Source organism: Cricetulus griseus, chromosome 9 (genome assembly GCF_003668045.3).
Source record: "Cricetulus griseus strain 17A/GY chromosome 9, alternate assembly CriGri-PICRH-1.0, whole genome shotgun sequence".
Taxonomy (NCBI): domain Eukaryota; kingdom Metazoa; phylum Chordata; class Mammalia; order Rodentia; family Cricetidae; genus Cricetulus; species Cricetulus griseus.
Genome location: NC_048602.1, coordinates 22406892 through 22433877, shown reverse-complemented (window position 1 = coordinate 22433877; position 26986 = coordinate 22406892). Strand labels below are relative to the sequence as shown.

Here is a 26986-nt window from a genome sequence, read left to right as displayed (position 1 = left end):
CTTTACTAGTTAAAGATCCCCGCCCCAAGAAAAAGATACATCTCTCTGTGTGTCCTCCAGGTCACTGAAAACTACTTAAAAGAAAAAAAAAGGGAGATAAAACTATTTTTAAAAATGAAACAAAATAGTAGCAAATGTGTCGAATGCAAGCAAAGAAGAGGAAATCTTTCTGTGACCCTAACCCTCCCTGTAGATAGCCTATCTCACTGCCCTGTGCTGTCCTGCCCTCCTCAGAGCCTCCCTTTCTCACTCCCCTCTCCTGACCCCAGCCTGGCTGCCTCCCACTCTGGGCTCTCCAGCCAGCTCCCACCCAGGCCCTCGGCAGTTATTAGATCCAGACACCCTGTTTATTTTCTTGTGTTTTAACTTCACTGTCTTGGGCTCGCTTCTGAGACCCAGGGAAGGTTTGTTGTCTCCTCTCAGTCCTGCTCCTCCTCCTCCCCTTTCTCCCAATTCTAAAACAGCCTTGCTCCGGGGTTTCATTGCCTCTTATCACTCAAACTTTGCACTTCAAGGAGATATTGCCCCAGGTCTGACCTTCTTGCTTTTCCTTTCCAGGGGTAGTGTTTAGGGCAAGTACAAAGGAGCTTCCGCTCTAAAATGATGAATTGCAAGTGTGGGTGGGGGAGGGGAGAGGGTTTCTACTGGATATTAAAGCAAGCCCCAGGTACTTCTGAGCCTGGGACCCTGAGGTGGCTTCATAGAGCTGGCCCTGCTCCAGCCCACAACACCCTCTAAGATCAGTGGTTCTCAGCCTTCCTAGTGCTGTGTCCCTTGAATACAGCCTCATGTTGTAGTGATCACAACCATAAGGTTATTTTCATTTCAGATGGTAGTGACAGCTCACCCCTTTAGTGCCAGGCCTCGGGAGGCAGAGGCAGGCGCATCTCCGTGAGTTCCAGGCCAGCCTGGTCTACAAAGTCAAGTTCCTTGACAGCTAGAGCTGTTACACAGAGGAACCCTGTCTTGAAAAACCAAAGTAGCCCCGCATTGGTGGCGCACGCCTTTAATCCCAGCACTCAGGAAGCAGAGGCAGGTGGATCTCTGTGAGTTCGAGGCCAGCCTAGAGCGAGTTCGAGCACAGCATCCAAACCTACAGAGAAACCCTGTCTGGAAAAAAAAACAAGAAAGAAAGAAAGAAAGAAAGAAAGAAAGAAAGAAAGAAAGACCAAATTAATGACGTTTCCACTGGCACTTCATAACTAATTTTGCTGTTATGAACATAATGTAAATATATGTAGGATGCCTGATATTCAACTCCTGTGAAAGGGTCATCCAATCCCAAGGAGGTCGAGACCCAGCAGGTTTGAGAACTGCTGCTATTGGATGATCTCTGAGGGTCAACGGAGTCCACAGAATGAACCGACTCCGGCTCAAAGACATCCTGTGCTTGGATCGCTTCATTGCAAGTGACAGGAGTTGCATGTGTAGACTGCCCCCTTAACCTGTGTACAGCCATATATGTTACCTTATAGATCTTAACAATGTATTTGTTGTGATGTTAATGAAATATAAAAGCATGCACGCCCAGGAGAAGTAACAAAATCAGAAAACAGCCACGCATGATGGCGCACGTTTAATCTGGGTACTCTGAAGGGTGGAGGCAAGCAGAGCCAGCCTGGTCTACTGAAGCAAGTTCTAGGGCTACGTAGTGAGATACTGTCACCCCAGCTATACAGGGTACTGAAGTGAGAGAAAGTGAAATTGGAGTTCAGCCTGGGCAACTTAATAAGGCATCTTGTATGGGAAGGCTAGAGGAGGGGATGGTATATAGCTCAGTGGAAGACGACTTAACTAACATGCAGGAAGCCCCGGGTTCAAACCCTACTGTCACCAGCAAAACAATTCATCAACAGCAATGTGTACCTATGTGTGTGTGAGTGTGTGTCTGTGTCTGTGAGTGTGAGTATGTATGTGTGTGCATAAGTGTGTGTATGCATGTGTGTGTCTCTGTGTGTGAGTGTGTGTTCATGAGTGCGTTGAGTGTGTACGTGTGTGTAAGAGAGAGGGGGCTTAAAAGAGAGACAGTGATTGTGCAAATGAGTCTTAGTAGTTGTCTTTCTCATTCTGGGTTGTTAACACAGTGACCTCCAGGTTCTACCCATTTCCTTGTGCTTTTCTTCACGGCTGCACAAAACTCCATTGGGAATATACACCACAGTTGCTTTATCCATTCACGTTTCTGTGACCCCGGCTCTTGGAACTCACCGACATCCACCTGCCTCCACTATGCTCAGCCTTGACCTTTCTCTTAATGTGCTCCCTCTTCTCTGGACTCTCTGCAAGTTCCCAGTGGTCCTTCCGTGTGCCGCTCACAGGGGCTTGCTTCTGAGATCTGTAACTCGGTCTCCCCTGCACCCCGAGTCTGCTGCCCACTTTCTGTAGATTTTGTCCTAAGCCACACCACACCACAGGACAGCAAACTCTTACACTCTTACTCCCACACTGTTAGGGTAAAGCGAGTGGAGAACCTTGGTGGACTCCATGGCAGGCGAGGGTGACAAACATGCCAGGCAGACAGATCTTAGTGAGGAGTTTTCTTAGAAAGGGAAAGGGGTGAAGTAAAGAGAACAGAGGCAAAGAGACACAGGGACAGGGAGAAGAACAGGACAGAAGAGAAGAGGGAGACAGGAAAAATCCTGCTTGCCCCAAAGGAACAGCAGAAAGAGAGAGGGAAAGAGAGAGTAAGTGGGCGGGGGTCTTTGTTCTAAAGGAGTCCTTTGCACCTGCGAGCAGACTATGCAACCATGGAACCCTGGGCTGACCAGGGGACTGCCTGAGTGCATTTTGCCAGGTGACAGGGCAGGCCAGAATCATGCCTGAATTCCTATCCAGCCAGGTCCCATCAGCTTCAGAAGGATGTTCCCAACACCAGTGTATTGTTTCAGCCACAGACACAGGGACTCAGGGTAATGAGCCTTCTTTGGAAGGTGGCTGAAATAGAACATCCATCTGGGGAGCTCTCCAGGGAGCTCTCAACACCACTTCTTTCTTCCAGCTGGGACTTTAGTTCTCTCTTTCCTTCTTTCCTCTCTTCCTGTCCCCCTCTCCTCAACACACACACACACACACACACACACACACACACACACACACACACACACACACACACACACACAACCAACCACTCCCCCAGCAGTCTGGAAGAAATTACTCTTCTAAACAGCCAGACTTCCCTGGTTTCAGGAAATTCCAAGCTGGGAAGGGGAGGGGCCGGGCTGGGGGCGCGCCCGTCCATCCCCCTAGCTCTGCCCCTGCTTCCACCCCTGCTTCCAGCTCGTCCAGTTCTGGTCTCCTCCTGCCCCCACACGGGCTCTCAGCTTTTCCACCGCCGTGGCTTTCTAGTCCTTTAAATCCTAGAGACAAACTTTGGGGGAATAAGGAAGGCTGGGAGGGGCCTAAGGCTTAACCCTCTCAACCCGGGACAAGAAACCAAGAGCAACTAGGCTGACTGGGCGTTGACCCTGCGCTCGCCTGGTAGGCTACCATGGCCCCCGAGAGGGGCTGAAACTTAGTTCCCGGTGCAGGTAAGAAGGAACCACAGCCAAGATTTGCCAGACTCTGGGATCTAATCTCCTGGGTCTGAGGGAGGAGGGCAGTGGTCTGGATTCCTGTAAATGATAAAAGAGTGCAGAAGCCTGGACCCCTGGAATGTGAGAGCGGAGAGCAGGGGAACTCCCAGCCTGTGAAACCAGAGAGCTAGGAGGTGGGGCTCCTGGGACCCAAGAGCGCAGAACCCTGCCTGAGGTGGTGGCACTCAGACGGCGTACCTAGGTCCTGGAGCCCCTTCCAGGCTGGGCATGACACTTGGTTTCTTGCCAGGTGAGATCCCGCCCGGAGAAAGAAGGAAAAAGGCGCCAGCGAGGTAGCCTCCGAGGCCAGGAGGTACCACATCTTGAGCCAGGAGCCCAACTCAGTCAGGACCACGAGGTGAGGAGGCTGTGGTGGGCAGGGGTCTTCAACCAGAGGAAGTCGCGGGAGGGGGGAGTGGTAGGGGGAGACAGAATAGTTAGCAAAGAGACCAGGGCCTTTGATGTCCCTGCAGCTTTAGGAAAAGGGTTACTAGTCCTAAGATCCCAGGGGTCTCCAGGTGGGATCCCCTGCCAGATCTGGGCTCCACCCTCCTCCAGCGTGAGAACCAGTTGAGCCAGCTCCGGATCGGGTTGTTATTTCCGTCCTGGCAGGGTTAGGACTAAGAGAGGACAGAGGTGACCCAGGTGTGCCCTCCACCCCCCTGCAGCTGGAGCCACACAGTGCCTAGGCAGGAAAGAGAGTGGAAATGGCCACTCTGCTCATCTGACCCGGTGCCTGTCCGGGCGGGCTGGGCCCCCTGTGTGTGCCTGCATCCACTCTGCTTTGCATTGATCCCCAACAACAGTCCCTCTGTCAGAGCCTAGGCTGATGACGAACTTTTTCCAAGAATGAGCGCTTTGCCTTGAGTGTGACAGCCTCGCGACGAGAAGCGCATTCGAGCTTAGAGCTGGAGGTGCAGAAGGACACCTAGGAAAGCGACTCCCTCAGGGTCGCAAAGCCAGCCAGGAGCTGCAGGGGCATTAAAATCTCCCTGTGCGCGTGCGAGAGGCATGCATGTAGTGTGTGCTTGCAGCATTCGTGTCTGCTAGGAGGTCTGAGGGCCTAGGTCGGGTGTCCTGCTAGATTATTCTTAGTCTTGAGATGGGGGAGGGTCTGTTACTTTTGGTTGTGAGCCTAGCCTTTAACGGCTGAGCTATCTATCCCTCCAGCCCTGGGAGGGTCTCTTATTCAAATCAGAGTTGAATAAGCCCCAGCTATCTTCCTGCCCCCGCCCTCTCTATAGCACTGAGTTTAGAGCAGTTAGCCATCTTTCCAGTCCAAAGAACTCTTTTGCTTGTTTGTTCTTGAGACTGCGTCCTGTGTTGCCTGGAACTGTCTACATAGACCAGGGTGACCTCAGACTCACAAACCTCCGCCTACCTCTGCCTTCTTTTGTTTTTGTTTTTGTTTTTGTTTGGGTAGGGCGGGGCGGGGTTCAAGACAGGGTTTCTCTGTGGTTTTGGAGGCTGTCCTGGAATTAGCTCTTGTAGACCAGGTTGGTCTGGAACTCAGAGATCCGCCTGCCTCTGCAGGCTGGGATTACAGGGCGTGTGCCCCCACTGCCCGGCTATCTCTGCCTTCTGAACACCGGGATGGAAGGCATGCTCTTTTCGGTCGTGACCCCAGCCTTTAACAGCTGCGCCATCTTTCTGGCCCCACAAAAGACTTCATAGATTGGAAAAGAAAAAGGCAGATAAGGTACCAAGGAATACCAAGGAAAGCTATGGCCTTTGTAACAAATTAAAACATGTATTTCCCATTCCACACAGCCCACCTCCTGTGAATGACTGAACTGTAACCACTTCGTTACATTTCACACTCCATCAGCCCATTCTAAACCCTGCGTGACCTTCCTTCCTTCCTGCGTGACCCAGGGCCAGTTACTGAACCTTTTTGTTTTTCATCATTGAAAAAAAAATTAAATTATCACCTTCCACTCCCTGGATTGTTCTGAGGACTAGAAGAGTTTGTGCAACTTTTCAAGGCACCTTGGCCAGGAAAAGATTCTTGGAAAGTGAAACGGGCTGTGCTTGTTGTTGCCTGCCACCCTTAACATACAGGGGCCTGACTCTTGCTTTTCAGGAAGAAATCTAGCGAAATGTTTAGGAAGCCGGTTAAGGTCCCATTAAGAAAGAAGTGGCAAATTTCCAGCCCCAGGACGTGTCATGTTGCAGATGCGATCCTAGCTGAATCTGGTGATGCAGACCTATAAACCCTGCTGCTGGGGAGTCTAGGCTGAGGCAGGAGGATCACAAGTGCAAAGTCTGTCTTTGTCAGAGAGTGAATTTAAAACCAGCCTGGGAACGGGGCCTTCGATAGCTCAGTTGGTAGAGCCGAGGACTGTAGTGGATAAGCTGTGGCAATTCTTAGGTCACTGGTTTGATTCCAGCTCGAAGGACATTGGGCATTCTTTTGCCAGGCGTTGGTGGCGCACACCTTTAATCCCAGCACTTGGGAGGCAGAGGCAGGCAGATCTCTGTGAGTTCAAGACCAGCCTGGTCTACAAGAGCTACTTCCAGGATAGGCTCCAAAGCCACTGAGAAACCCTGTCTCGAAAAAAAACAAATAATAATAATAAATTAAAATAAATTAAAAAAACAGTTGGGTAAAATTAATGATGTCCTAACTGAAAATCTTTTTTTTCCCCCCTGTTTTGGTTTTTCAAGACAGGGTTTCTCTGTGTAGTCCTGGCTGTCCTTAAACTTACTCTGTACACCAGGCTGGCCTAGAACTCAGAGATCTGCCTGCCTCAGCCTCCTGAGTGCTGGGATTAAAGGTGTGCGCCACCTCACTCCAATGGTTTTGTTTTCTTTTAAAGGCTAATGGTATAGCTCAATGGCAGAGTGTTTGCCTAGAATTCCCCCAGTGAGGTGTGGAAACTTGACTCAGTGATAAGAGTTCCTGCCTGAAGTCCTCCCTTGAGGGCCTGGGGCTATGGCTCAATGATGGGTAGAATGCTGCCTAACACCCAGGGTGTTAGCTAACTCTAGATTCTATCTTCAGCAGTCCAACCAAAAGGAGGTAGCCCTGTGTGTAGCATTTACTCAGTGAGTATCTACTGGAGCATTCTGTGGGCATCCCATCTCTCAGATTGGAGAAAACAAGGTCAGAAGGGTCACATTGCTTATCCAAAGCCACACAGCAATGGTCCTAGCCAGATGCAAACCTAGGCGGCACGTTTTCAGAATTCTACCTCTTTTCACTTCTCACTGCAGAGCAAGAACTTAGACGAATGGCATCATCTGCAACCAGAAAGGATTTTTATGGTTAACCGTGGCTCAGTATTCAGTAGTGAGTCAAATACAGCATTTAAAACAAAAAAAAAAAAAATAGGGAAATTAAAACAGGGAAAATCCGAGAACCTGCTAAATTGTTAAGGGCAAGTCTTAGTCTGTCAAAACTTTTGTTTTCATTACAGTGGAAGGAGGGAGTGGTGGTTGTGTGTCAAGTTCCAGTAAAAGTGTGTTTATTCACCTAGGTTAAGGGCAGAGTGGAACTGGTAGAGCAAGAGTGGTTTCCGAGGTAGGTAGGCAACATGGCACAGGTTCATATGCTCAGCACCTGGGGAGGCTGAGGCAGGAGCATTGCCCTGAACTGGGGTCCAGCCCGATCTGACTTGTAGGCTGCTGTCTCTGAAACAAACAACAAACGAATCTTCCCAAATCCAACAACACCAAGCACCAATCCTGGTGGCTAGGCCTGTAATCACAGTTACTCAGATGCTGAGGCAGGATAAGGAAGTTCAAGGCCTGGGCCACAAACTGAGTTCAAGGGCAGTCTGGACAACTTAGTAACATCTTGTTCCATAATGAAAATCAAAGAGGCGTTTGGGAGAGGGGCATGGCAGTGTTGTAGCATGACTCAGACATTAGGAGCAATGACTGACTGCTCTCCCAGAGGACTCAGGTTCGATTCCCACACCCACACGGCAACTCTCCACCATCTGAAATTCTAGTTCCAAGGGATTTGACACCCTCTTCTGGCTTCTGTGAGCACAAATGTGGTACGCTTACATACATGCAGGCAAAACACCCAAACACATAAAGTAATCTTTTTTTTTTTTTTAAGAGAGCTGGGGATGAGCCGGATGTGGTGGTGCACACCTTTAAGCCCAGTACTCGGGAGAGAGGCAGAGGCAGGTGGATCTCTGTGAGTTCAGGGCCAGCCTGGTCTACAGAGCGAGTTCAAGGACAGCCAGGGCTGTTACACACACACTCACACACACACACACACACACACACACACACACACACACACACAGAGAGAGAGAGAGAGAGAGAGAGAGAGAGAGAGAGAGAGAGAGTTGGGGCTGTAGCTCAATGTTAAAGTGCTTTCTAGCATGTGTGAGATTCTAGGTTCAGTCCCTAACAGAGGGGGAAAAAAAAACAACATGGAAAGTATGAAAGTGTGTGCACGAATTCAGGAGACCTTAGACTGCATCCATCTAAATTATTTTGAACAGTTTTGGCTGTACTTTGTGTCCACATCATCGTTCATACTTCCCAGGGTGCTGAATCCTGAAAGAGCAATGTTGGCTCCGTTGCCTTCCTCGTACAGTTTACCAACTCTAATCTTTGTTCCGCAGTTGAGGGGTGACACAGCCTTCTCTTCTCCCAGCCTAGCACAGCCAGTCAGCAGCACTTGGTACTAAAAACATACTTCCAGTCACTGTGTCTGTGTGCCCTGCAGGGGGGAATCGGCCCTGTCATTTTACCTGCTGTATATAGACAGGAGAATGGAAGATTCATTGGTGGGGATCCCCTTAACTGGGAAAGGGTGGGGTTTGGATTGAAATAGAAACAAGGGATTTCATCAGAGTAGCCGTGAGTGTTGAAAATACAAAGTTGCCAAAGTACCTCCCACAATCCAATTTCCGTGGAAAAAGACCAAGCTCCAGGATATGTGCCAAGGCTAGCTGGGTTTCTATTTAACCACCCAGTCAGGTGCAGTAATGTAGCAACTGAAACATCTGGTTTACAATTCACAAGCTAACAGCTGCAAACATACCTCAATCTTGTCGATATTTATTAGACTTATTGATTTATTTTATCTATGAGTGTCTTGCCTGCTTGGTGCTCATGGAGGTCAGAAGAGGGCCTCAGGTCCCCTGGAAGTGATGGATGGTTGTAAACCACCGTGTGGGTTCTGGGAATGTGTATTATTTTTTTTTAAAGATTTGTTTATTTTATGAATGAGTGCTCTATCAGCATGTATGTCTTCCCCTCCCCCTTTGGTTTTTCGAGACAGGGTTTCTCTGTGTGGCTTTGGAGGGTGTCCTGGAACTCGCTCTTGTAGACCAGGCTGGCCTCGGACTTACAGAGATCTGCCTGCTTCTGCCTCCTGAGTGCTGGGATTAAAGGCGTGCACCACCAATGCCCGGCTGGCATGTATGTCTTAATGCCAGAAGAGGGCACCAGATCTCATTACAGATGGTTGTGAGCCACCATGTGGCTGCTGGGAATTGAACTCAGGACCTCTGGAAGAGCAGCAAGTTCTCTTCAGCACTGAGCCATCTCTCCAGCCCAGGAATGTGTATTTTTATACACGCATGTGTGTAGTACCGGAAGAGGCCAGCAGAGGGCATCGGACTTTGGCGATGTAGTTACAGGAAGTTGTAAGCTGTGGGACTTGGGGACTTGGATCAGAACTTCCCTTTCCCGGAAGAGCAGCATACAGTTAACCTCTGAGCCATCTCTCCAGGCCCCCATTACTGCCAAGTTTTAACATATGAGACATTTGCTTTATTATTTGTATTTTTACGAAATGAGATGTTGTACCCTAGGTCTTCCCCGCAAAGCGTATCATCTTAAGTGTGAAATTCTGGGTAAATTCACGACTTCCCCAGACCACCCATGAGAATCTTCATGTGGGATGCACAGTGAATTTTGCGCATGCTCTGCAGAGCCTTCCTGGCCCACATCTTCAGTGTGTTTGGAGGGAAGGGCGCTTGAGCATGTGCGGTTGGTCCTAGACCTGTCTGTGCCCGGGGTACTCACTGGACAGTGTCTGCCCTGTCTTCCAGGAGGGCCACTGGTCACCTCCACCTATCCTTCATATATAGCTAATGCTAACTGGAAATTTTTTACTAGCCTGGTTGGGAAGCACTCAAAAAGTGATTGTTATTTATTTATTTATTTTTGGTACTTACCTCCAGAAGGCCCAAATATTAGTTATTGGGGTGACCCACATAGTGTAATGGTCATGGCCGAGTTAGACTCAAGAAAACTTTATTTTTCAGGGGCGTGTTTCGAGGAAGGGTTTCTCTGTTGCTTTGGAGCCTATCCTGGCACTCGTTCTTGTAGACCAGGCTGGCCTCGAACTCACAGAGATCCACCTGCCTCTGCCTCCCTAGGGCTGGGGGATTAAAGGCGTGCGCCACCAGCGCCCAATGACTCTGGAAAATTTAAATTTGCTGAGATTTGAGTCCAGCAGTAGTGACCCTGGGAACCCCTCACTGAGTCGATTTCCTCACTTGTTAACTGAGAATAACAGTCCCACCATAGGGCTGCCTAATCAGAGAGCATCCCTGTGGCTGACTAGGTAGGTCTGGGACATGGAGTTGGGGCCCCAGGGTGAGGCGGCTCTCACATGCCCTGTGCCCCCCTACAGATGCCCGTGTTGAAGCAGCTGGGCCCTGCGCAGCCCAAGAAGCGACTGGAGCGCGGAGCACTGTCAATCTCAGCGCCCCTTGGAGACTTCAGGCACACATTGCACGTGGGGCGCGGTGGCGATGCCTTCGGGGACACCTCGTTCCTGAGTCTCCACGGGGGAGGCCCGCCCCCGGAACCCGGCACACTGCCAGTCGGGGCCCCGCGTTCTGTTCCTCGGCCTGCAGTCCCACAGCCCCCTGCATCCGGTCTCCGGGTGCCTTCACCCGCTGACCCGCTGCTGTCTTTCCACCTGGACCTGGGCCCCTCTATGCTGGACGCCGTGCTAGGCGTCATGGACGCGCAGCGCGCCCAGGCCAAGGCCACCAAGCCCATCGGGGACGTCCACCCTGGAATGCAGCATCAGAAGGCCCACTGCCACTCCAATACTGACCTCCAGCTGGACGATGTCATCGGCCTGTAGTGTCCTGTCTGCACCCCTCCCTCCCCCCTCCCTCCCCAGCACCCCCCTTTTGTACACATAAATGGCCGAGGCTTGCGCCCTGTGCTGTGTCTGTGCACTTTATTCGGGAAGGGGTGCAGAGGCAGGACAGTGGCGGGGTGCCGCTGTCATTAGTGGTGTTCCTTTAAGAGTTTGATGGTGTAGTCATGTGATGTCCCTCTCTCTCAAACGGCGGCGGGGTCTTGCACCTGGCTGCTCATTCTTCAAATATTGACCCAGCCTCACCGCCACCTGGGTAAAGTCCAGCCCCCATGGCTTGCTCAGCACCACCCACGGTAACATTTGGTTTCAAGAGTCACCGATGCCTGGCCCTCCACAAATCTCCCCGGGGTGCACTCTGACCGGGCCTTGTCGCTCTTTTCTGGGAGTGGCAGCAAAGGGAAGTGGTTAGGGAACCTTTGGATCCCCCGAGGGGTGTGGTCCCCATGGGGAGGGCTCCTGACCCTACCAACTGTGTGTCGCCATGAGCCGCGGCTGTTGCGTCACAAATCTGGGCCCAAAGTTAAGCCTGAGCCCGCAGATGTCTGGTTTTGACATACCAGAGGTGCGGGGCTCCCTATGCTTATACGGTGGACTTGAGGGTCCAGCCAGATTCTCGAAGGTTCCCAGCGGGGAGAGGGTCGATTTTAGGTCCCTGGAGGGGCAAGACCAACTTAAACTAACCAGACCGGAGGCAGAGTAAGGTCTTTTGAAGTTCCCAGAGGGGGGGGTGGGTCAACTCCTAGACTGGGGAGCAAGACCCGTACCCCACAACCAGGCTCAGGTAAAAACTATTGAACCCTGGAGAGGCCAGAGTCAGGCCAAGCAGAGGTGGGGCGTATGTAAATCGTTCAGGTGGTTTGGGCCAGGCTAAGCCACGCTCCCGGGAAAAGCCAGGGCCGGGCACTTCTAAATAACTTGGCTTGGGGCAGGAGCATAGTGAGGTGTGGTATGTAAGTCAACCAGTGGTAATGGGGTACACACTTAAGGACGGTCGGGGGCGGCGCCAGGGTCCCTGAACCCCTCCCCCTCGCGCTCACACACAGGGCGGTGTACGTGTAAACCACACGCTGCAGGGTGGTGGTGGTGGGAGAGGGAGAATGGGGGGGGGGGGACAGGCTCCCCTAGAGTTCCTGTGAGGAGGCGCCGGGCACAAATCAAATGTTTGGTTGCGGGGACCCCAGGATCTCTAAGCCCCACTCCCACCTCAGGGGTGACACATATGTAAAGCAGCTGGCTGGAGCGAGGGAGGCCTGGCCCCAATGCTCCCCTGGTGCCCCGAGAGCGGCGGGAGGGGGAGTATCTGCAAGCATGGGGTGCAAACTGTGTCGCCGAAGCCCAGAAAAGGAGGAGCACGTACAAAGCCGTTGGATGGGCTGGATGGAACCTGGCTGGCTGCGGAGAGCATCACACTAGTTAATTGGCTGGTTGGGCGGGGCTGGGCTCGCTAAGGCCCCGGGGGTGGGGTGGGTGGGGTGGGGTGGGGTGGGGTGAGGGGCGGGACTCTGGGATCCTTTGGGGGCGGGGCAGCCCCGCTTCCCAGCGGCTCGCAGGCCGGGCCGCACGTAAACGAGCCGGGCGAGCGCCGGTGGGACGTCCCCGGGTCCCGCGTGGTCTGGTGGCCTCCTGGGTCTAGGTGAGGCGGGCGGGGCACCATGGATGCCGGGGCCGATGCCCCCGAGGAGCCCCCGGCCTGCCGCTTCTTCCTGGAGGGCCGCTGTCGCTTCGGCTCACGCTGTCGCCAGCCCCACCCCGGGGCCCCGGAGCCGAGCCCCGAGGTGGCGCAGCCCGAGGCCGGGGCCAAGAAGCCGGCGCTGCGTACCGCCGCCGACGTCATCCGGCGCATCCGCTGGGACCCGCGCCTGAACCCCGCCGACTTTCGGGTGGGCTACAGCGACCGCTTCCTGGGCGTGCAGGAAGAGCCCTTCGGCGCCTTCTGCTGGGACGAGCCCCTGGCGGCGCTCGGGCCCGGGGTGCTGGCCGTCCCGCAGCACCGCATCCGCTACTTCCGCTTCCGCGGCCGCCTGGTGTGGGACCGCGACTCCCGGACCGACCTCGTGTTTGGCTCAGGCTCTGCGGCCGGCCGGGGACCCACCATCCTCGACGCGCTGGACGGCGGCGGGGGCGAGCACCGGCCGGAGGCTGCCCTGGGAGTCCCTGACACCGACGCCCGGGATGGCTCCAGGGAAGGGGGTGGAACCCCGGCCGGAGCTGGGCTCGACCCGGGCCCGGAGACACCCGAGGCGGGTGGGACAGCCACAGACAGCACAGTTGGGCTCGACCCGGGCCTGGAGACACCCGAGGCGGGTGGGACAGCCACAGACAGCGCAACTGGGCTCGACCCGGAGACACCCGAGGCGGGTGGGACAAGCAGAGAGACCGCCCTGAATAGGACCGCAGAGTCGAGGACAGCAGCCACACGGCTTCCGCAGTGGCAGGCACAGGCCATGGCAGCTGCGGGGCGTTCTGCTGAAGAGATGGGGAGTGAGTGGGATGCAGGAGTTTGGCCTGAGGAAAGGTCCCCTCGCCAGCCCCGCCCCACACATTTTGTGGCCCTGATGGTGACAGAGCCTGGGCTTAGGGCAGAAGTGGTCAAGGCCCAGGAGCACCTGGTCCGGATTGCCCCTTCTTGTGGGGCTTTCCTGGTCCCTGCACAGGCCTTGCACCTGACAGTGGCCTTGCTGAGGCTGAGGGGCCCCGGGGAGGAGGCTGCAGCGGCTGGGGCTCTGCGGAGGGCCCTCTTGAAACCAGGGCTTCAGGCACCCTCCCAGCTACACTTCAAGGACTTGGCTCTTCTGGGCCGTCATGTGCTCTGTGCCCCACCCTCCCCCACACTGGCAGGCATGGCCCAAACTCTGAACCAGAGGCTGCAGGCTGAAGGGCTGAGGGTGGTGCAGCCCCCCGGGGGACTACAGCCACACCTCACTCTGGTCAAGGTGCCCCACGGATCCCAGGTTGGCATCCCTGAACCTGGGCTCGTCCTCAACGAGGAGCTAGGCCGGCAGCCCCTAGGGAATCTCTGGCTGTGTCGCATGGGCAGGGCAGGGCACAACTACCTGCCCCTGGCTGAGATTCCCCTCAAGTGACCAAGATTCCCAACTTCAGAGAAGAAGCAAGCCAAACGGAAAATTCTCTCTCTCTCTCTTTTAATTTTGGTTTCAAGCTTCCAAAATGTACTGTACTCAATGCTCAAGGAGAACGAGGGGAGGGGAGGGGAGAGGCGGGGAGGGAGGCGGGGAGGCATCTGGAAGAAAAGCAGCCTGACAGTCCAGCTGTTTGCAACCTCACAGCACATCCTCCATTACATGGCAGAAGAGGGGGAGGGGAGGGTGAAAAGAAAAGGGAGAAAGGAGAAAAATAACTTAAATAAAGACACACACAGAGAAAAGAGAAGGAAACATGACGTGAGCTGGTGATCCATGAAGGCAGAGGGGAGGGAGGAAGGGAGGGCAACCATTTTACCTGTGTTGAACCAGGGAGCAGGGAGGGAAAAGGAAGAGGGGGGAGGGGAGGGAAAAAAAAATCAGAAGAAACATTGGGGCAGAGGGAGGAAGGGACACGGAGACAACTTAATACAACTTTAGTAAGACGAGGCAGCCCGGCCGGCATGGTCCCGCGAAGGCCTTGGAGTCCTCAGTGCGGTGTGGCGCTGGTCTGGCTGTGTGGGTGGCGCTGGCTGGCATTTCTGGGGTGAGGGGTGGAAGGTGGGGCACAGTCTTTAAGCAGCTCCCCTCACCCTCAACACTGAGGCCCCAATGGCTGGGCAACAAGAGTCTATGAAGAAGCAGACGAGGCAATAGGTATGGCTGGCTGGTGCCCCGCTGCAGGCGGGTGCGGGCTGAACGGCCTGTCTTCTTTCTGCTGGCCCCCCAGCATGGGATAGGCCAGCACGCAGGGTCAGGTGCTGGAGTACGAGCTCGAAAGAGAGAGAGAAAAAACACTGAGACAGCATTAGTGGAGGTGAGAGGTGGACACAGAACCTGTAGCCCCCACCCCGCCCTCCTCCACTATACTCCCCATTATCCCCTCTGAGACAAAAAATAAAAACGTAGAAAAATCTCTGTACAGATCCCCGGTGGGAAACGGGGGTAGGGATGCTGGCTCTTCCTGGAGCCCACTCCCCACAAATTAATTTACAACCCATGTCCATGGCTCAAAAACAAAATCCGCAAAGGCGGCGCTGGGCCACAGCCCTAACCCCGCCCGTGCTCGATGGGTGCTCAGAAGGCTGGCAGCTGCGCCAGGCTGAGGCGGCAGTCCACGCTGGAGTTGTCCGGGCCCGTGTAGGACAGGCCCAAGGGCTCTAGGAAGGCCCGGCAGGCGGCCTCGCCCTCGAAGGCCAGCTCGGCCTGCAGGTAGGAGACGGGCAGCGCAGGGCGGAAGCTACGGAGACAAGAGGAGAAAATGATGAGGCGAGCAGACAAGGGAGGGCCCAAGAGCAGGGAGCAATGCTCCCCATCTGGGCTCCCAGAGTTTTCCTCAGCAAGGAACCTGCTGGCTTCCGCAGCTCCTCCCCACCTCCCCATGTTGGGGGCTTGGGGGGGCCAGGGACGGGGTTGGTAGCCCCAGTACCCAGCTCCCCCCCTCGCCCACACTTACCTGTCCAGGAAGGAGGGGGCAGGAGGGAAAGGGCCAAGCTGGCTCCTCTGCTGGCTGAGGGGCTGGAGCCAGACAGAGTAAGTGATACAAGGGCTCAGAGGGCAGGGACAGTGGTGCCCCACCCTCCAGGATGTTTGCAGAGTGTCACACTCAGCAGTGCCTTCTGGTTGGTACTAAGATGCTCTAAGTGTGGACATGTCCTACTACTTCTGGCCACCCTCTCCTGCAGGCCACCACAGCCCTTTAGCCGCTCAGAAAGCCTCACCTATTTATTGTCTGGAACCCAGGCATCTTACAGCTCTGGGACAGGGCAGCCTCCCTGTCTCTCAAGTGGCCTTCCAGGCCATGGTAGGGACTTGTCTGCCAGGGAGGGCGCTGTGCGAGTGAGGTCAACACGGGCCAGAGCCCTGAGCACTCACTCACACAAGGACCACTTGTGCTGGGCCGCCAAGGCATCACTTTTGCACCACTGTGGTTTGAGGGCTGCTCACTGAGGGGCCCACGGAACCACAAGAGGCTCATCATCTCAGTCAAACCTGGAGCCATAGAGACCCAGAGCCCCTCCCTTGGGTTGAACTGACCAAAACAGAATCCTAGAACAAGTTTCCTGATGCACAGGCTGTAGGTCCCACCCTTAACTGGACCGCTCACTACCTTAATGAAAACATGCTGCTCCTTAGCCTGGCATTCAAGGCCCTTGGAGACTCCTGACAGACCTCTTGACCAGGGTTTCTCAACCTTGCAAAGACTGGCACATTGTTGCACAGCATCCCCCGTGTCTCTACCACTAGATGGCAGCAGCATCCACACGGATACGATATTAGGGGAGGAGAGGCAACACACCTACTCCCCACATGGGCAAGCAAGCCTCACACAGTCTCGTGACCCCAGGGCCTTGTAACACCACCCTCTGTGCCACAGGTCCCCTATCACACTGTCCCAAAGACTTGTGACACTCGAGAGTGGCATGGGCACAAGGCCTCACCTAAAGAGACTCCTAGCAGTGTGAGGCAGGCGACCCTTTCTAACATGTCAGGAAGAAGAGCAGCAAGGAGCTGCCGGCCGGCCGGCGAAAGCCCAGAAAGGGGAAGATAAACCAGGTTCCAAGGTGATCTGCACAGAGGCGTGCAGAGAAGAGGAGGACATGGCACCAGGAGCAGTGACGGAAGACGGGGAGGAAAGCCGAGACTGAGAGCGGCTGAGACTGAGGAGAGCAAGGAGGCTCAGGGGTGTGAGGAAGGTGTGGGCGGGGACTCCAGCAGAGGCACCGGAGGCTGACCAGGATGTGGAGGGGGCGTGGCAGAGCCACAGCACAGAAGGCAGCAGAGCGCAGTGCCACATACGTTTTGATCATGGCCTTGAGGGCAGCCTTGCGCTCCCGGTCTGCAAACTTGTCCACAAGGTAGCCAGACATACAAGGTGCATGGCAATAGAGCCGGAAGAAGCGGTGGTAGTTGCCTAGGGCCCAGGCTGCCCTCAGTGCCAAGGCATGGGACACACAGGGGTCCGCCTTCAGCTCCCTCGTGAGGTATGCCAGCTCCGTGGTGATGTCTGCACAGGGGATAAACACAAGGAGGTCAGGTGGCAGGGCACCACCCTGGGCAGGGCACCCTCCACCTTGGGATTAGCCGCTCACCTCCAGAGTTCTTGGTGAAGATGTAGTAGAGAATTCGGTATGCAGTAAATTCACCCACATTGCCTGCCAAGTTTTCTGCGTACAACGACTTGAGCTGTGTCTGGCACTGGTTGAATTCTTCATGGTCACCCTGAGGGTGGGGCATGGAGGGAGGGGCGTGAGGACAGGCAACCATAGGAGGGTTCTAGAGAGGAGTGGGAAACCCACGGCAGCGGCCTGGCTCCCTTCCTTACCTTCTCCAAGGCAATGCGGGCATGGGTCTCGTACACCTCCACAGTGAACTCAGTGCGGATGCCTTGCACCTGGGCAGTGGCAAAGAGCAGAGTCAGGCTGGGCCCAGCAGGGCAGGCTGGCTGACACCAGGGCGCCCTGGCATCTAGCGGCCTTACCGTCAGGTCCTGCCGGATAGACTTCATCTGCTCGCAGGCGAAGGCGTAGTCCTGTTTCTCCTTCCAGTGGGACTTCACCATGCACAGAGACTTCTTCAAAACCTGCAGGGGATGGAATCGAGGCTGAGGACAGAGACAGCTGGCAGGCCAAAGCCGCTGCAACACAGCCTGTATCAGTGACTCAACACTGCTACCAACAAATAACAGGGTCAGCACAGCAAGACCGAGGGCCCCACAACTTCCCGCTGGCACACTGCTGTGCCATCCTCAAGCACAACAGCAGCTCCTTCACAAGGCCGCCTGGCTCCAGGGCTGACTGCGGCCAGGCTACACCCCAAGTGTGACGAGCCAGAGCTGCCACCTCGGACACTCCACATGACCCCCACGCCAGCTCCCCGACCTAATGCTAGCAGGTCCTGGGGCAGACCCCCTGCTAGGACTCACAGCCACAGGCCGCACAGTTGACGGGTCCGGGGCACAGGTCAGCCGTAGATAGTGCTTTGTGATGTCAGGACAGGTGCCCACAATCTGCAGCTCCTGCCAGTCAGGGTCAGCGCCACTGCTTTCCAGGTTACTCATCTGTAGCACCAAAGGTTCAAGGCGCAGGCGGCGTGAGTGCCCGTGCTGGAAGCGGGCCGCCCTCTTTTGCTTCTTAAGCTCACGCTCTGGGTCCTCACACTCCAGTGCTGCCATCTTCTTGCGGCTGCGTTTGGTGGGAGCTAGGTCGTGTCTGGGGAGAAAGGGTAAAGAATGTCGTCTTCAGCCACTCTGAAGGCCACCTACCCAACCTGTGAGACCCAATAAAACCCCACTTGTGCCTCACCTCTTTCCACGCTGAGCCCTGCCTCGGCCCCGATCCATGTGGGCCCCACGACCACCCCGACCCTTGGGGGGTGGGTTCCTGCGGCCTACAGGGTGACACTCATTCCCTGAGTAGGAGCTGTCAGAGTCTGAGTGGGAGTCACTGAATAAGAAAACAGAAGTCAGGTCTGAAGCACAAGGGTTACTCGTCGGCCCCCTCCCAGATAACCTCCGGCACAAGCCCGCTCACCTTCTCCGGAAGTGACGTGTGGGAGACCTGGATGAAGAGCGGGAGCGCGAATCTGTGCTGGAGGAAGAGCTGTTGTCCTTCATGAAGACGTTGCGGTTGCCGAACTTGGCGAAGCTGCTACCCCGGGCTCGGCCAGCACCCCCAGCCCCAGGTGTCCCTCGCTGGGATTGGGCACCCCCGCCCCTGGTCACAGAGCCTGCCCCCCTGGGAGGGTGAAGGCTGCTAGGGGCCTCCCACCGCTTCTTCTTGGGGCTCTCAGCCACAGGCTCCCTGGTCAGCCTGAGGATATAGCAGGGCAGGGCATTACCAACCAGCCACCAACCTGCAGGACTGCAGACCCCACCCTGTGGCCCAGGGCCACAAAACCTCAGAAATGAGAGGCACTTACCCCGGCAACTCAGCCACTGTGGTGCAGGAAAGGGACCAAGCCCAAGATTGTCTGTGTCCAGGGGATGCTCTTAGCCATTAAGCCACCTGTACCTCCCCAGCAAGCCCTGCCCGCTCCAAAGACCCTATCCTTGGTCACTCCTGGGCCTTCTACCCACCCCACAGGGTCCTGAGAGAGCCATCAGCTTTCTGGCTCGTTTCTCTCTGAAGCTGCTGGGTTTTTGAGCCCCAAGTCCCCAGCCCGTACCCAGAAGCCCCACTGTGTCATAGCCAACCATACTGACCCAGGTAGAGGCTCTCGGCTCCAGTCAATGGTGTAGGCAGAGCCATCCTGGAGCCGGGCCTGCAGCACCTCCTTGAGCAGCTTCTCTGTGCGGTCCTTGTCCTCTTCAGACTCGCAGGCCGTGAAGCACCGCTCCACGTATTCCTTCATGTCCTGCGGCCAATCATCTGGCTTCCCAGACAGGTTCCCCCGGCCAGAAGGCCCACTGTGGGAAAGAGGAGGAAGACAGAGGACGGCACTCAGTCGGGGCGGCTGACCTGCATCTCAGCAGACCAGAACCTTCCCTGTGCTCTCAGGTGGCGGTCCTACACTCGACATTTCCAGCGTCCCCCTCAGGCACCAGTAGTGACTCCTACTCCTGGAGAGGGACCCTGGAGCACAGACACTGCTGAACACAGAGCGTGGGTAGGCAGGGATGGGGATGAGAATCACCTATGGTTCTGAGCTTTTTCAGAGCTGGGCTGGGAGCCAAAGCTGCTGTGTTGATTCTCTGCATTGGAGCTGAAGTTCTGGTTGGTGACAGCAAAGGGCCGCTTCTGAATGTTGAACTTGAGACCTCCAGTCCCAGGGGCGGCTGTGGGAGGACCGTAGAGGCTGGCATTAGGCCCTTCCCCAGACATTCACAATGGCCAAGCTCTGGAGCAGGTCTCTAACATGAGCACACCCCTTCCAGAGCAGTCTTTCCCCTACACCTAGACTTAGGGAGGTGTCACAACACCCTGACAAAGGACCAGCCCAACCTTCTGACCCCCAAAGGTCTGCTAACTCACGTTTCATGCGGGTCCAGAGCTGCTGCCCCTTCTTGGGCTTGGCAGGCTCGCTGTAGCTGTGTGGCCCGTAGGTCTGCCCTGTAGGTGCCCCAGCCTGGCTGTGCTGAGTGGCTGGGGCTGTTCCGGGCTGAGGCCCATTGCTTAGACCATGTGTCCCATGCTGAGGGTTTGAGGGCTGAGGAGGTTGGGCTGCAGGTAGCTGCTGAGCGGAAGCCTGGTAGGCCATACTCTCATCCATGCCAGGGACTGGAGGCTGAGGGAAGAAGCAGAGGCTAAGGGCAGCAGGCAGCAGGCAGCATCCTGACTCCAGATCACATGGTACTCAGTTCTTATGGCCACCTTCTTCAACACCGAGAGCTGCAGTGCTCTGTGGGGTGCCATTCTGCATGCTTGGTGAGCCCCTGGGGTGTCTATTTTTACTAGCTATCCTTCCCACCACTGAGAGGACTCAGACTCACGAGACTCAGCAACTCTCCACAGCCTCTGCTATGTCAGGCAGCAGCTGCCACCAATGCCAACACTGGGGCCTGACTCCACCATACCAACAGCCACAGACGACACGCCTGCCCAAACCCTACACACAGTGGCAACCTCTCATCTCTCAAGGGGCCCTGCGGTGGAGAGGTCAGTGCAGCAAAGCAAGGGCTCAGCGCCAGGCCAATGTACTTCCCACGCTCTAGGGTGCCCCAGATGCAAAGGCAGCATGGAGGGTGAGTGCAGGCGCGTGTGGTGTGTGAGCACACCACTGCTGTGCATGTGGGGCACACCTGCTCCTGAAAGCAGCTGGGAGTGCACACACTGCAGAAAGGAGAAAAGACAGACTGCCAAACTACAATCGACTCCTGCCATCTCCCCAACACGACAGCCCCTGGACCTTGCCCACACTCAAGCACAACCTAGCTTTGAACGCTAAGATTTTAGATCAGGACGGAGCGGAGGGAGCAGCTTTGACACAGTGCAGACCATTCCTGGTTGCGAGTCCTCTCAAAACCCGGGCTCCTGCTCCCGGCTAACCAGGAGCAGCTAGGCACAGCATTACCTGGTTCAGAGTCCCTTGGTGCTGGGGAGCCGATGGCTGCTGGGCTGCAGCTGAGCCGTAGGAGCTGGCCATCCCATACTGGGAGGGGGAGCCATAGCTCTGGTACATGCTCTGCCAAGGCACAGGGGGAGCCAGAGTTAGTGAAGGCTGCTCATGCCTTCGGCCTCCCTTGGAACCATGCTCAACTTAAGAGGCTATAGTCGCCAGGCCCTGTTCTCCCCACCACACGGATGCAACGAATCATGTATTTTCAAAAACTCAAAAGCAAAAACCTCTTCATTCCACTCATGCCAGCACCCAGAGCTCTTGCTAACAGGTGCTGAGAAGCAGTGAGTGCCAGCATTTCCAATGCTATGATGAAGAGGCAGGCAGGAGACAGGGGCAGTGGCTCACCCCTTTAACCATAAGGCTTGGGAGGCAGGGTGGAGACAGGTGGATTTCTGTGGCGTGTGAGGCAAGCCTGATCTACATAGCTAGTTCCAGGCCAACCAGGGCTCCACAAGTGAGACCTTGTCTTTAAAAACAAAACAAAACAAAAAAAATGCAAGCTTGTTGTGGTGGTTGTACATTCAGGTGGCTGAGGTAGAAGGGGATGTTGAAGCCAACCTGGGCTATACAGAGAACTCTGACCCAAAAAGAAAAACAAATCCCGGGCTTTAATGAAGTCTACACATAGCTACACAGCTCCAGGTGTAAGTGGGAAACATCCCACAACAAGTAGCATGAAGGAAAACATGGCAAAGACAAGCAGGAATATGACCTGAAGCGTTTGGCAGTGGGAGGCTCTCAGAAAGTGCTCTCTGGGCAGCAAGAAACCATGACGTGAATGCAGTAAAACAGAGCTGCAGGAGAGCAAAGCACAGGGACCATGTATATGCTCGTGTCCCGGTGTCTGGAGGCAGTGAGGATGGACCAAGGGCAGACATGTCAGACCTTGTGAGACCTGAGCAGGAAGCTGGGGTTGACGTTAGGGGCTACTGGCAAGTTTCTGAACACTGCTGTGTCTGTGTCCACTCCCACCAACCATTCCCCCACACTGACGGAGGCTCTCACCCTGCAGCTGGGTACTCACCATAGGGTAGTAGTAGCTGTAAGGATAGGCATAGTTGTATTGCTGGTACCACTGGTAATACTGCTGTTGCTGTTGCTGCAATGCTGTGGCTTCCGCCTGAGAGACATACTGTGGAGATGGAAGCATGTGTGTCTGTTAGTCTGTCAGTACCAGCTACAGGAGCCCAGGGGCACTACAGTCCCAAGAGGGCAGGCCTCTGCTGCAGTGACTGCAGAACTGGAATGGAGTCTGTGCCTCCACAGTAAGAGTAGGTTTCTAGAAGATGGGGCTGGCCTCCCTCCTCGGGATCCCTCAGACCCTGGCTGACTCGAAGCTGCTGACCTTTTCCCTTCATCAGATTCAGTTATCGAGAAAGCACACTTACAGTCTGCTAAGGCGTGCCATCCCTCTGGAAGGCAGCACCCCTCCCCCATCCTTCTCTCAGCACCAGCCCCACCCCAGCACCGTAGTCCCCAAGGCCTGCATGCCCTTCTCACTTGTGCACTGGCCACAGGCCCACTGCTGCTGGCTTTGGAGCTGCTGGCGGCCCCGGCTTTGCTGATGCTGGCCAGGGCCTGCCGAGCCTTCTCCCACTCTGGGTTCTCGTGCATGGGCGTCTCCATGCCATTCTCCCTGCTGGCCCCGGCCACCATGCCGTACTGAGAAGACCTGCAAAGGCAAGACAGAGCTATGTTCTCCTGCTCTACCCAGGTGGACAAGGCCTAAGTTCCAGAGCTAAGCTCCCTACCTACCAAAGCCCCAGTTGAAGCTGGCCCAGAGCAAGTGCCAAGCAAACAGAAGGCTGACGAGTATGCACAAAACTTTACATGACTTACACCCTTAGACAGATTCAATCGTTTTACAAGCCAATGAATTCTGATATGGCCAATTATGGGGGGGTGGATTATCACAAATACACTAAGAGGGGGCAGGAAAGATGGCTCAGTGTTTAAGAGCACTTGCTGGTCTTGCAGATGTTGCAAGTTCAGTTCCCAGCACCCATGTCAGGTGGCTCACAGACACCTCTAACTTCAGCTCCAAGGGATCTAATGCCTCTTCTGACCTCCGTGTGTATGAATGCCCCACCCGCCATGGAAAGCTCATCCTAGCCCCCAGAATATGGATTTCTTTTTCCAGGCAGGTACAGGTCCCATTGTGTCTTGCTCCTCTTTCCTACCAAAATGGGCTGTGTTTCCCTTAGCCCTACTAACCAATCTGCGCTGCGCTGATCACCCACGTTGGCCGCCATCTGGACCTTGGGGTGTAGGGGGTAGACCTCGGGAGCCAGACTGCTTTTTCACTGTCTGTAAGAGAAAAGATGAGTTAGGCCAGCATTGGTGGCACACGCCTTTAATCCCAGCACTCGGGAGGCAGAGGCAGAGGCAGAGGCAGAGGCAGAGGCAGAGGCAGAGGCAGAGGCAGAGGCAGAGGCAGAGGGATCTCTGTGAGTTTGAGACCAGCCTGGTCTACTAGAACTAGTTCCCGGATAGTCTCCAAAGCCACAGAAACCCTGCCTTGAAAAACAAAAAACAAAACAAAAAAAAAAAAAAAAAAAACAAAACAAAACAAAAAACAAAAAGAAAAGAAAAAAGATGAGTTAGGAAGACCCAAAGAAGCGAGTATGTTGGATCCCATAAAAAGAACAGGCAGGAAAGACAGAGTATCTCACAGAAGGAAGCACTGGCAAAGTGTGAAAGAGAATTCAAGCACCGTAACCTATGTCTGCAATCCCAGCACTCTTTGGGAGTTGAGGGCCCTGCTTGGTCAAGTGTTGAAATCCTGTCTCTAAAACAAACAGCCAAAAGAGTGGAACAAAGAGCCTTGAGCATGAAGACACTGAATTCCCTAAAACACAGGGTGTCAGAATAAAAGACAGAGGAGATGGTGAAACTGTCATTCGAAGAGCAGATGAGGGGAACCCAGGCCCGGGGATGGATGGGGAGACCTCAGTCCTGGGCAGGGATCTAAAGAGAATCCCCAGAGTACTGACATGGATCCGCCTGCCTCTGCCTCACCACCACCTGGGCTTTGACAGGGATTCTGGGCTGGTGGCGGTGGGAGGAAGGCATCCCAGCAAGTAAAGTCTTAATAATCAGTCAATAAAGTATTAGCTATCCAGAAGTCTGGCAAGACTCAAGTTTCTAAGGAGCATGGAGCGGAGACTTCGAGGAGAACACTGGAGAACAGAGCCAAGTTCCCCCAAGGAAAGGGACCTCTCTGGATCCCACTGAGGAGCTTCACAAAGGGGAGGTGGGGAAGGCTCTCCCTGTGGGAAGGAGGCACTGGCTGTCAGCACCTCAAGCAATTCGAGTCCCCAGAGGACAGAGAGGAAACCCAGTATGGGTTGTTCCTAGGCACAGGAGCTGCTCTGGGAGAAACAACAGGCAACCCCTTGGGGAGGGTGTCTGCAGATAACCCTTCCTTTCTTCCTTCCTTCCTTCCTTCCAGGATGCCCCTGTGGGTAGGACTATGTACGTGTGTGTGTGTGTGTGTGTGTGTGTGTGTGTGTGTGTGTGTGTGTGTGTGTGTGTGTGTGTGTGTGTGTGTGTGTGTGTTGTGTGTACATGGACTGGACGGTGGACAGTCCTGAAAGAAACGTGAAAAAGACTGGGGGGAGGGGGGCTCCGGGGACCCAAACGATAGGATTTACAGAGAATAAGTCCATTGAAGAACCCGGTATCTTACAGGAAGCCTAAGGAGCGCTGAAAGGCCTCAACGAGCTTTCTAAAATAAATAAATAAATATGACAGGCCTCAAAGAGCTTTCTAAATCAATCAATCAATCAATCAGGCCTCAGAGAGCTCTCTAAATAAATAAATAAATATGACAGGCCTCAGAGAGCTTTCTAAATAAATAAATAAATACGACAGGCCTCAGAGAGCTTTCTAAATAAATAAATAAGACAGGCCTCAGAGAGCTTTCTGAATAAATAAATAAATAGACAGGCCTCAGAGAGCTTTCTAAATAAATAAATAAACAAATGACTGTTGGGTGGAGCCGGGGGTGGGGGTGTCAGAACTCGGGGTGCAGGCGGGAGAGCATCAGGAGTGAGGCCTGGGGTGGGAGGGGGACAAGGGGTCTGACGGGCAAGGACGACACGGGCTCTTATTACAAAGACTCAGGAGCACCTGGCTGTCCCGCAGGCACGGGGGTCCCCGACACCCGGTGGAGGAGACAGAGGCCGCCCTGAACCCACGCGACGCCCCCCAAGCTGCCAGCCCCGGTCCCCGCCCGTCCGCGGCCAGCAGCCAGCAGCCAGCAGCAGCCAGCATCCACCAGCCCGGCCCGGCCGCGCCTGCGCACCACCACGCCGCCCGAGGGCCTCGCTCCGGGTTGCCCGGGGCAACGGGGCGGCGCGCGTAACAGCCGGTCAATGGGGAGGGGCGGGGCCGCCCAGGGGCGCGTGTGCGCACGCGCGGGGGCGGCGAGGGGGAGGGGCCCGCCGGTTACGCGCGCGCGCGCCTCGCCCGACCCCCCCCCGCCTCAACCCCCTCCCCCCCCTCCCGTCACCGCACAGCGCGCATGCGCGGCGGCCACACCCTTGGCGGAGGCTGGGTGCGGCGTCGGTTAGGCTCCCCCAGCAGGCCCGGGCTCGCCGGGAGCGGCGCCGGGAGGAGTTGCCTGCGCCCGCCCGTCCCGCCCGCCCGTCCGTCCCCGCCGCTCCTCACACTCACCAGGGCCGCTCGCTCCCGGGGTTCGTCACCGGCGGCCACCAAGGCGGCGACAAGACAACCGCGAAAAGCGCTCGGTCACCGGCCGGCTCGGCTGGGGCTGCAACGTCCTGGCCGCGACGCGATGGCGTCACCGCGACGCCCCGCCCCGCCCCGCGACGCCTCGCCCTCCGGCCGTCCCGACGCCCGCCCGCCCCCGCCCCCGCCCTCACCCGGCGCCGCGCACAGCCAATGGGGTGTCACGGCTCGCTCGGGGACCCCGCCCTCCGCCCGGCGCGCCCCGCCCACGCCCGGGCAAGCGTGTGGGCGTTTGGTGGGCGAGCCGGAAGCGGGGCGTGGACGGCGGCCCCGTGGGGACAAGCGCCGCGGGCGCTCGCGGTTAAGACGGTCTAGTTTGGAGCCTAGTCTTTAGTCGTGAGCTGTGCAGCGCCACGGCTTAGTTTGTTTGTCTGTCTGTCTGTCTGTGTTTAAAGGAGTGGGATGAGTCTTTGAGTCTGTCTTGGGGATGAGTCTTCCCCACCCGGTAGGCTTTGCTGAGTGAGTAAACCTGGCTGGCGTGGGCAACAGTGAGTGCGAGCCCAAGCAAGCGGGAAACAAGCCATCCATTGAGGAGCCGGAGGAGCCTCGGGGCTGCGACGCCGGAAAGGTAGCTGGGGCGCAGGTGTAGGGAGAGGAAGCCTACAGAGCCGGCTCACAGTAGGATTTTTTTTTTTTTTTTTTTGTCTTTTTATTTTTTGGTTTTTGAGATACGGTTTCTCTGTGTAGCTTTGGAGCCTATCCTGGAACCCGCCCTGTAGACCAGGCTGATCTCGAACTCACAGAGATCCCCCTGCCTCTGCCTCTGCCTCCCCAGTGCTGGGATTAAAGGCGAGCATCGCCACCAACGCCCAGCTCACAATAGGCTTTCCTTAAAGCTCTCAGTTTACAACAGCAATGATTGAATTGTGCCGTCCCAGTAGGGGATCCCTGTTAAAATCAGTCAATGAAACAGTACCTTACAGCCCGGCTTCTGCTCCCAGTTGGTACTGGCGACTTTTGGCAACTATGCAACACAAATAGCTTTGTATCATTTTGTTACTATTAGCACGCTAGGGTTTCTTCCCATCTCTCTCTCTCTCTCTCTCTCTCTCTCTCTCTCTCTCTCTCTCTCTCTGTGTGTGTCTCTTTCGTGTTTTTTTTAATAATGAACTTTTATTTTAGAATAAATTTGGGTTTACAGGGGAAAAAAGTTGCAGAGATAATACAGGAGTTAGGTGTAGTGTGTGCCCAGTTTCCCCTATTGCTACCACCTCGGATTCACCACGGTTTATTGGTTAAAAGTAAGAAACTGACATTGCTTTAATACTCTGCACTAAGCCGCAGATTTCACTTAGACTTCAATGCTTTTTTCATTAATGTTTTCTGCGTGCCGGGAGCGTTGCGTTTATTTTTGCTTTCTAACCTGTCAG

The 26986-nt window shown here is 55.2% G+C and overlaps 3 protein-coding genes and 1 non-coding gene across 8 annotated transcripts; 3 read left to right on the top strand and 1 right to left on the bottom strand.

The window, feature by feature from the left end:
* Positions 1-3282: 3282 nt before the first annotated feature.
* On the top strand, positions 3283-10719 carry LOC113837263 (cdc42 effector protein 5-like). The gene is made up of 3 exons (XM_027430759.2): positions 3283-3527; positions 3823-3930; positions 10183-10719. The coding sequence occupies exon 3, from the start codon at positions 10183-10185 to the stop codon at positions 10642-10644; it is 462 nt and encodes a 153-aa protein (XP_027286560.1). The 5' UTR covers positions 3283-3527; positions 3823-3930; the 3' UTR covers positions 10645-10719.
* Positions 5883-5971, top strand: Trnay-gua. Its single transcript is given in 2 exon segments — positions 5883-5919; positions 5936-5971. It is a non-coding gene; the product is annotated as a tRNA-Tyr (tRNA).
* Positions 10720-12198: 1479 nt separating the features above from the next.
* LOC113837264 (leukocyte receptor cluster member 9-like) lies at positions 12199-13771 on the top strand. Its single transcript, XM_027430766.2, has one exon. The coding sequence runs from the start codon at positions 12318-12320 to the stop codon at positions 13746-13748; it is 1431 nt and encodes a 476-aa protein (XP_027286567.1). The 5' UTR covers positions 12199-12317; the 3' UTR covers positions 13749-13771.
* A 20-nt stretch (positions 13772-13791) lies between these two features.
* LOC100774417 (leukocyte receptor cluster member 8 homolog) lies at positions 13792-25683 on the bottom strand. Of its 5 annotated transcripts, XM_027430764.2 has the most exons (17): positions 25542-25683; positions 23079-23171; positions 22365-22536; positions 21889-21996; positions 20817-20927; positions 19778-20030; positions 19440-19581; positions 19009-19212; positions 18726-18776; positions 18338-18616; positions 18110-18250; positions 17731-18016; positions 17287-17388; positions 17131-17199; positions 16898-17027; positions 16605-16812; positions 13792-15045 (listed from the first exon to the last, which is right to left on the bottom strand). In XM_027430764.2, exons 2-17 carry the CDS (start codon positions 23114-23116, stop codon positions 14883-14885), a joined length of 2457 nt encoding a protein of 818 aa, XP_027286565.1. In that variant the 5' UTR covers positions 23117-23171; positions 25542-25683; the 3' UTR covers positions 13792-14882. The 5 variants fall into 5 exon arrangements, with proteins under 5 accessions (XP_027286565.1, XP_027286566.1, XP_027286562.1 ...); XM_027430765.2 differs by lacking the exon at positions 18726-18776 and having other exon boundaries at positions 25542-25682; XM_027430761.2 differs by lacking the exon at positions 13792-15045 and having other exon boundaries at positions 15990-16812.
* Between the last annotated feature and the right edge of the window lie 1303 nt (positions 25684-26986).

Coding starts and splice junctions, on each gene's coding strand:
- LOC100774417 (XM_027430761.2), bottom strand. CDS start 23,116: ATGGCGGCCAACGTGGGTGATCAGCGCAGCGCAGATTG. Junction 17,200..17,286: donor CTATCCGGCAGGACCTGACG/GTAAGGCCGCTA, acceptor GCCACTGCCCAG/GTGCAAGGCATCCGCACTGA. Junction 16,813..16,897: donor CTTCACCAAGAACTCTGGAG/GTGAGCGGCTAA, acceptor TCCCCTGTGCAG/ACATCACCACGGAGCTGGCA.
- LOC113837264 (XM_027430766.2), top strand. CDS start 12,318: ATGGATGCCGGGGCCGATGCCCCCGAGGAGCCCCCGGCCTGCCGCTTC.
- LOC113837263 (XM_027430759.2), top strand. CDS start 10,183: ATGCCCGTGTTGAAGCAGCTGGGCCCTGCGCAGCCCAAGAAGCGACTG.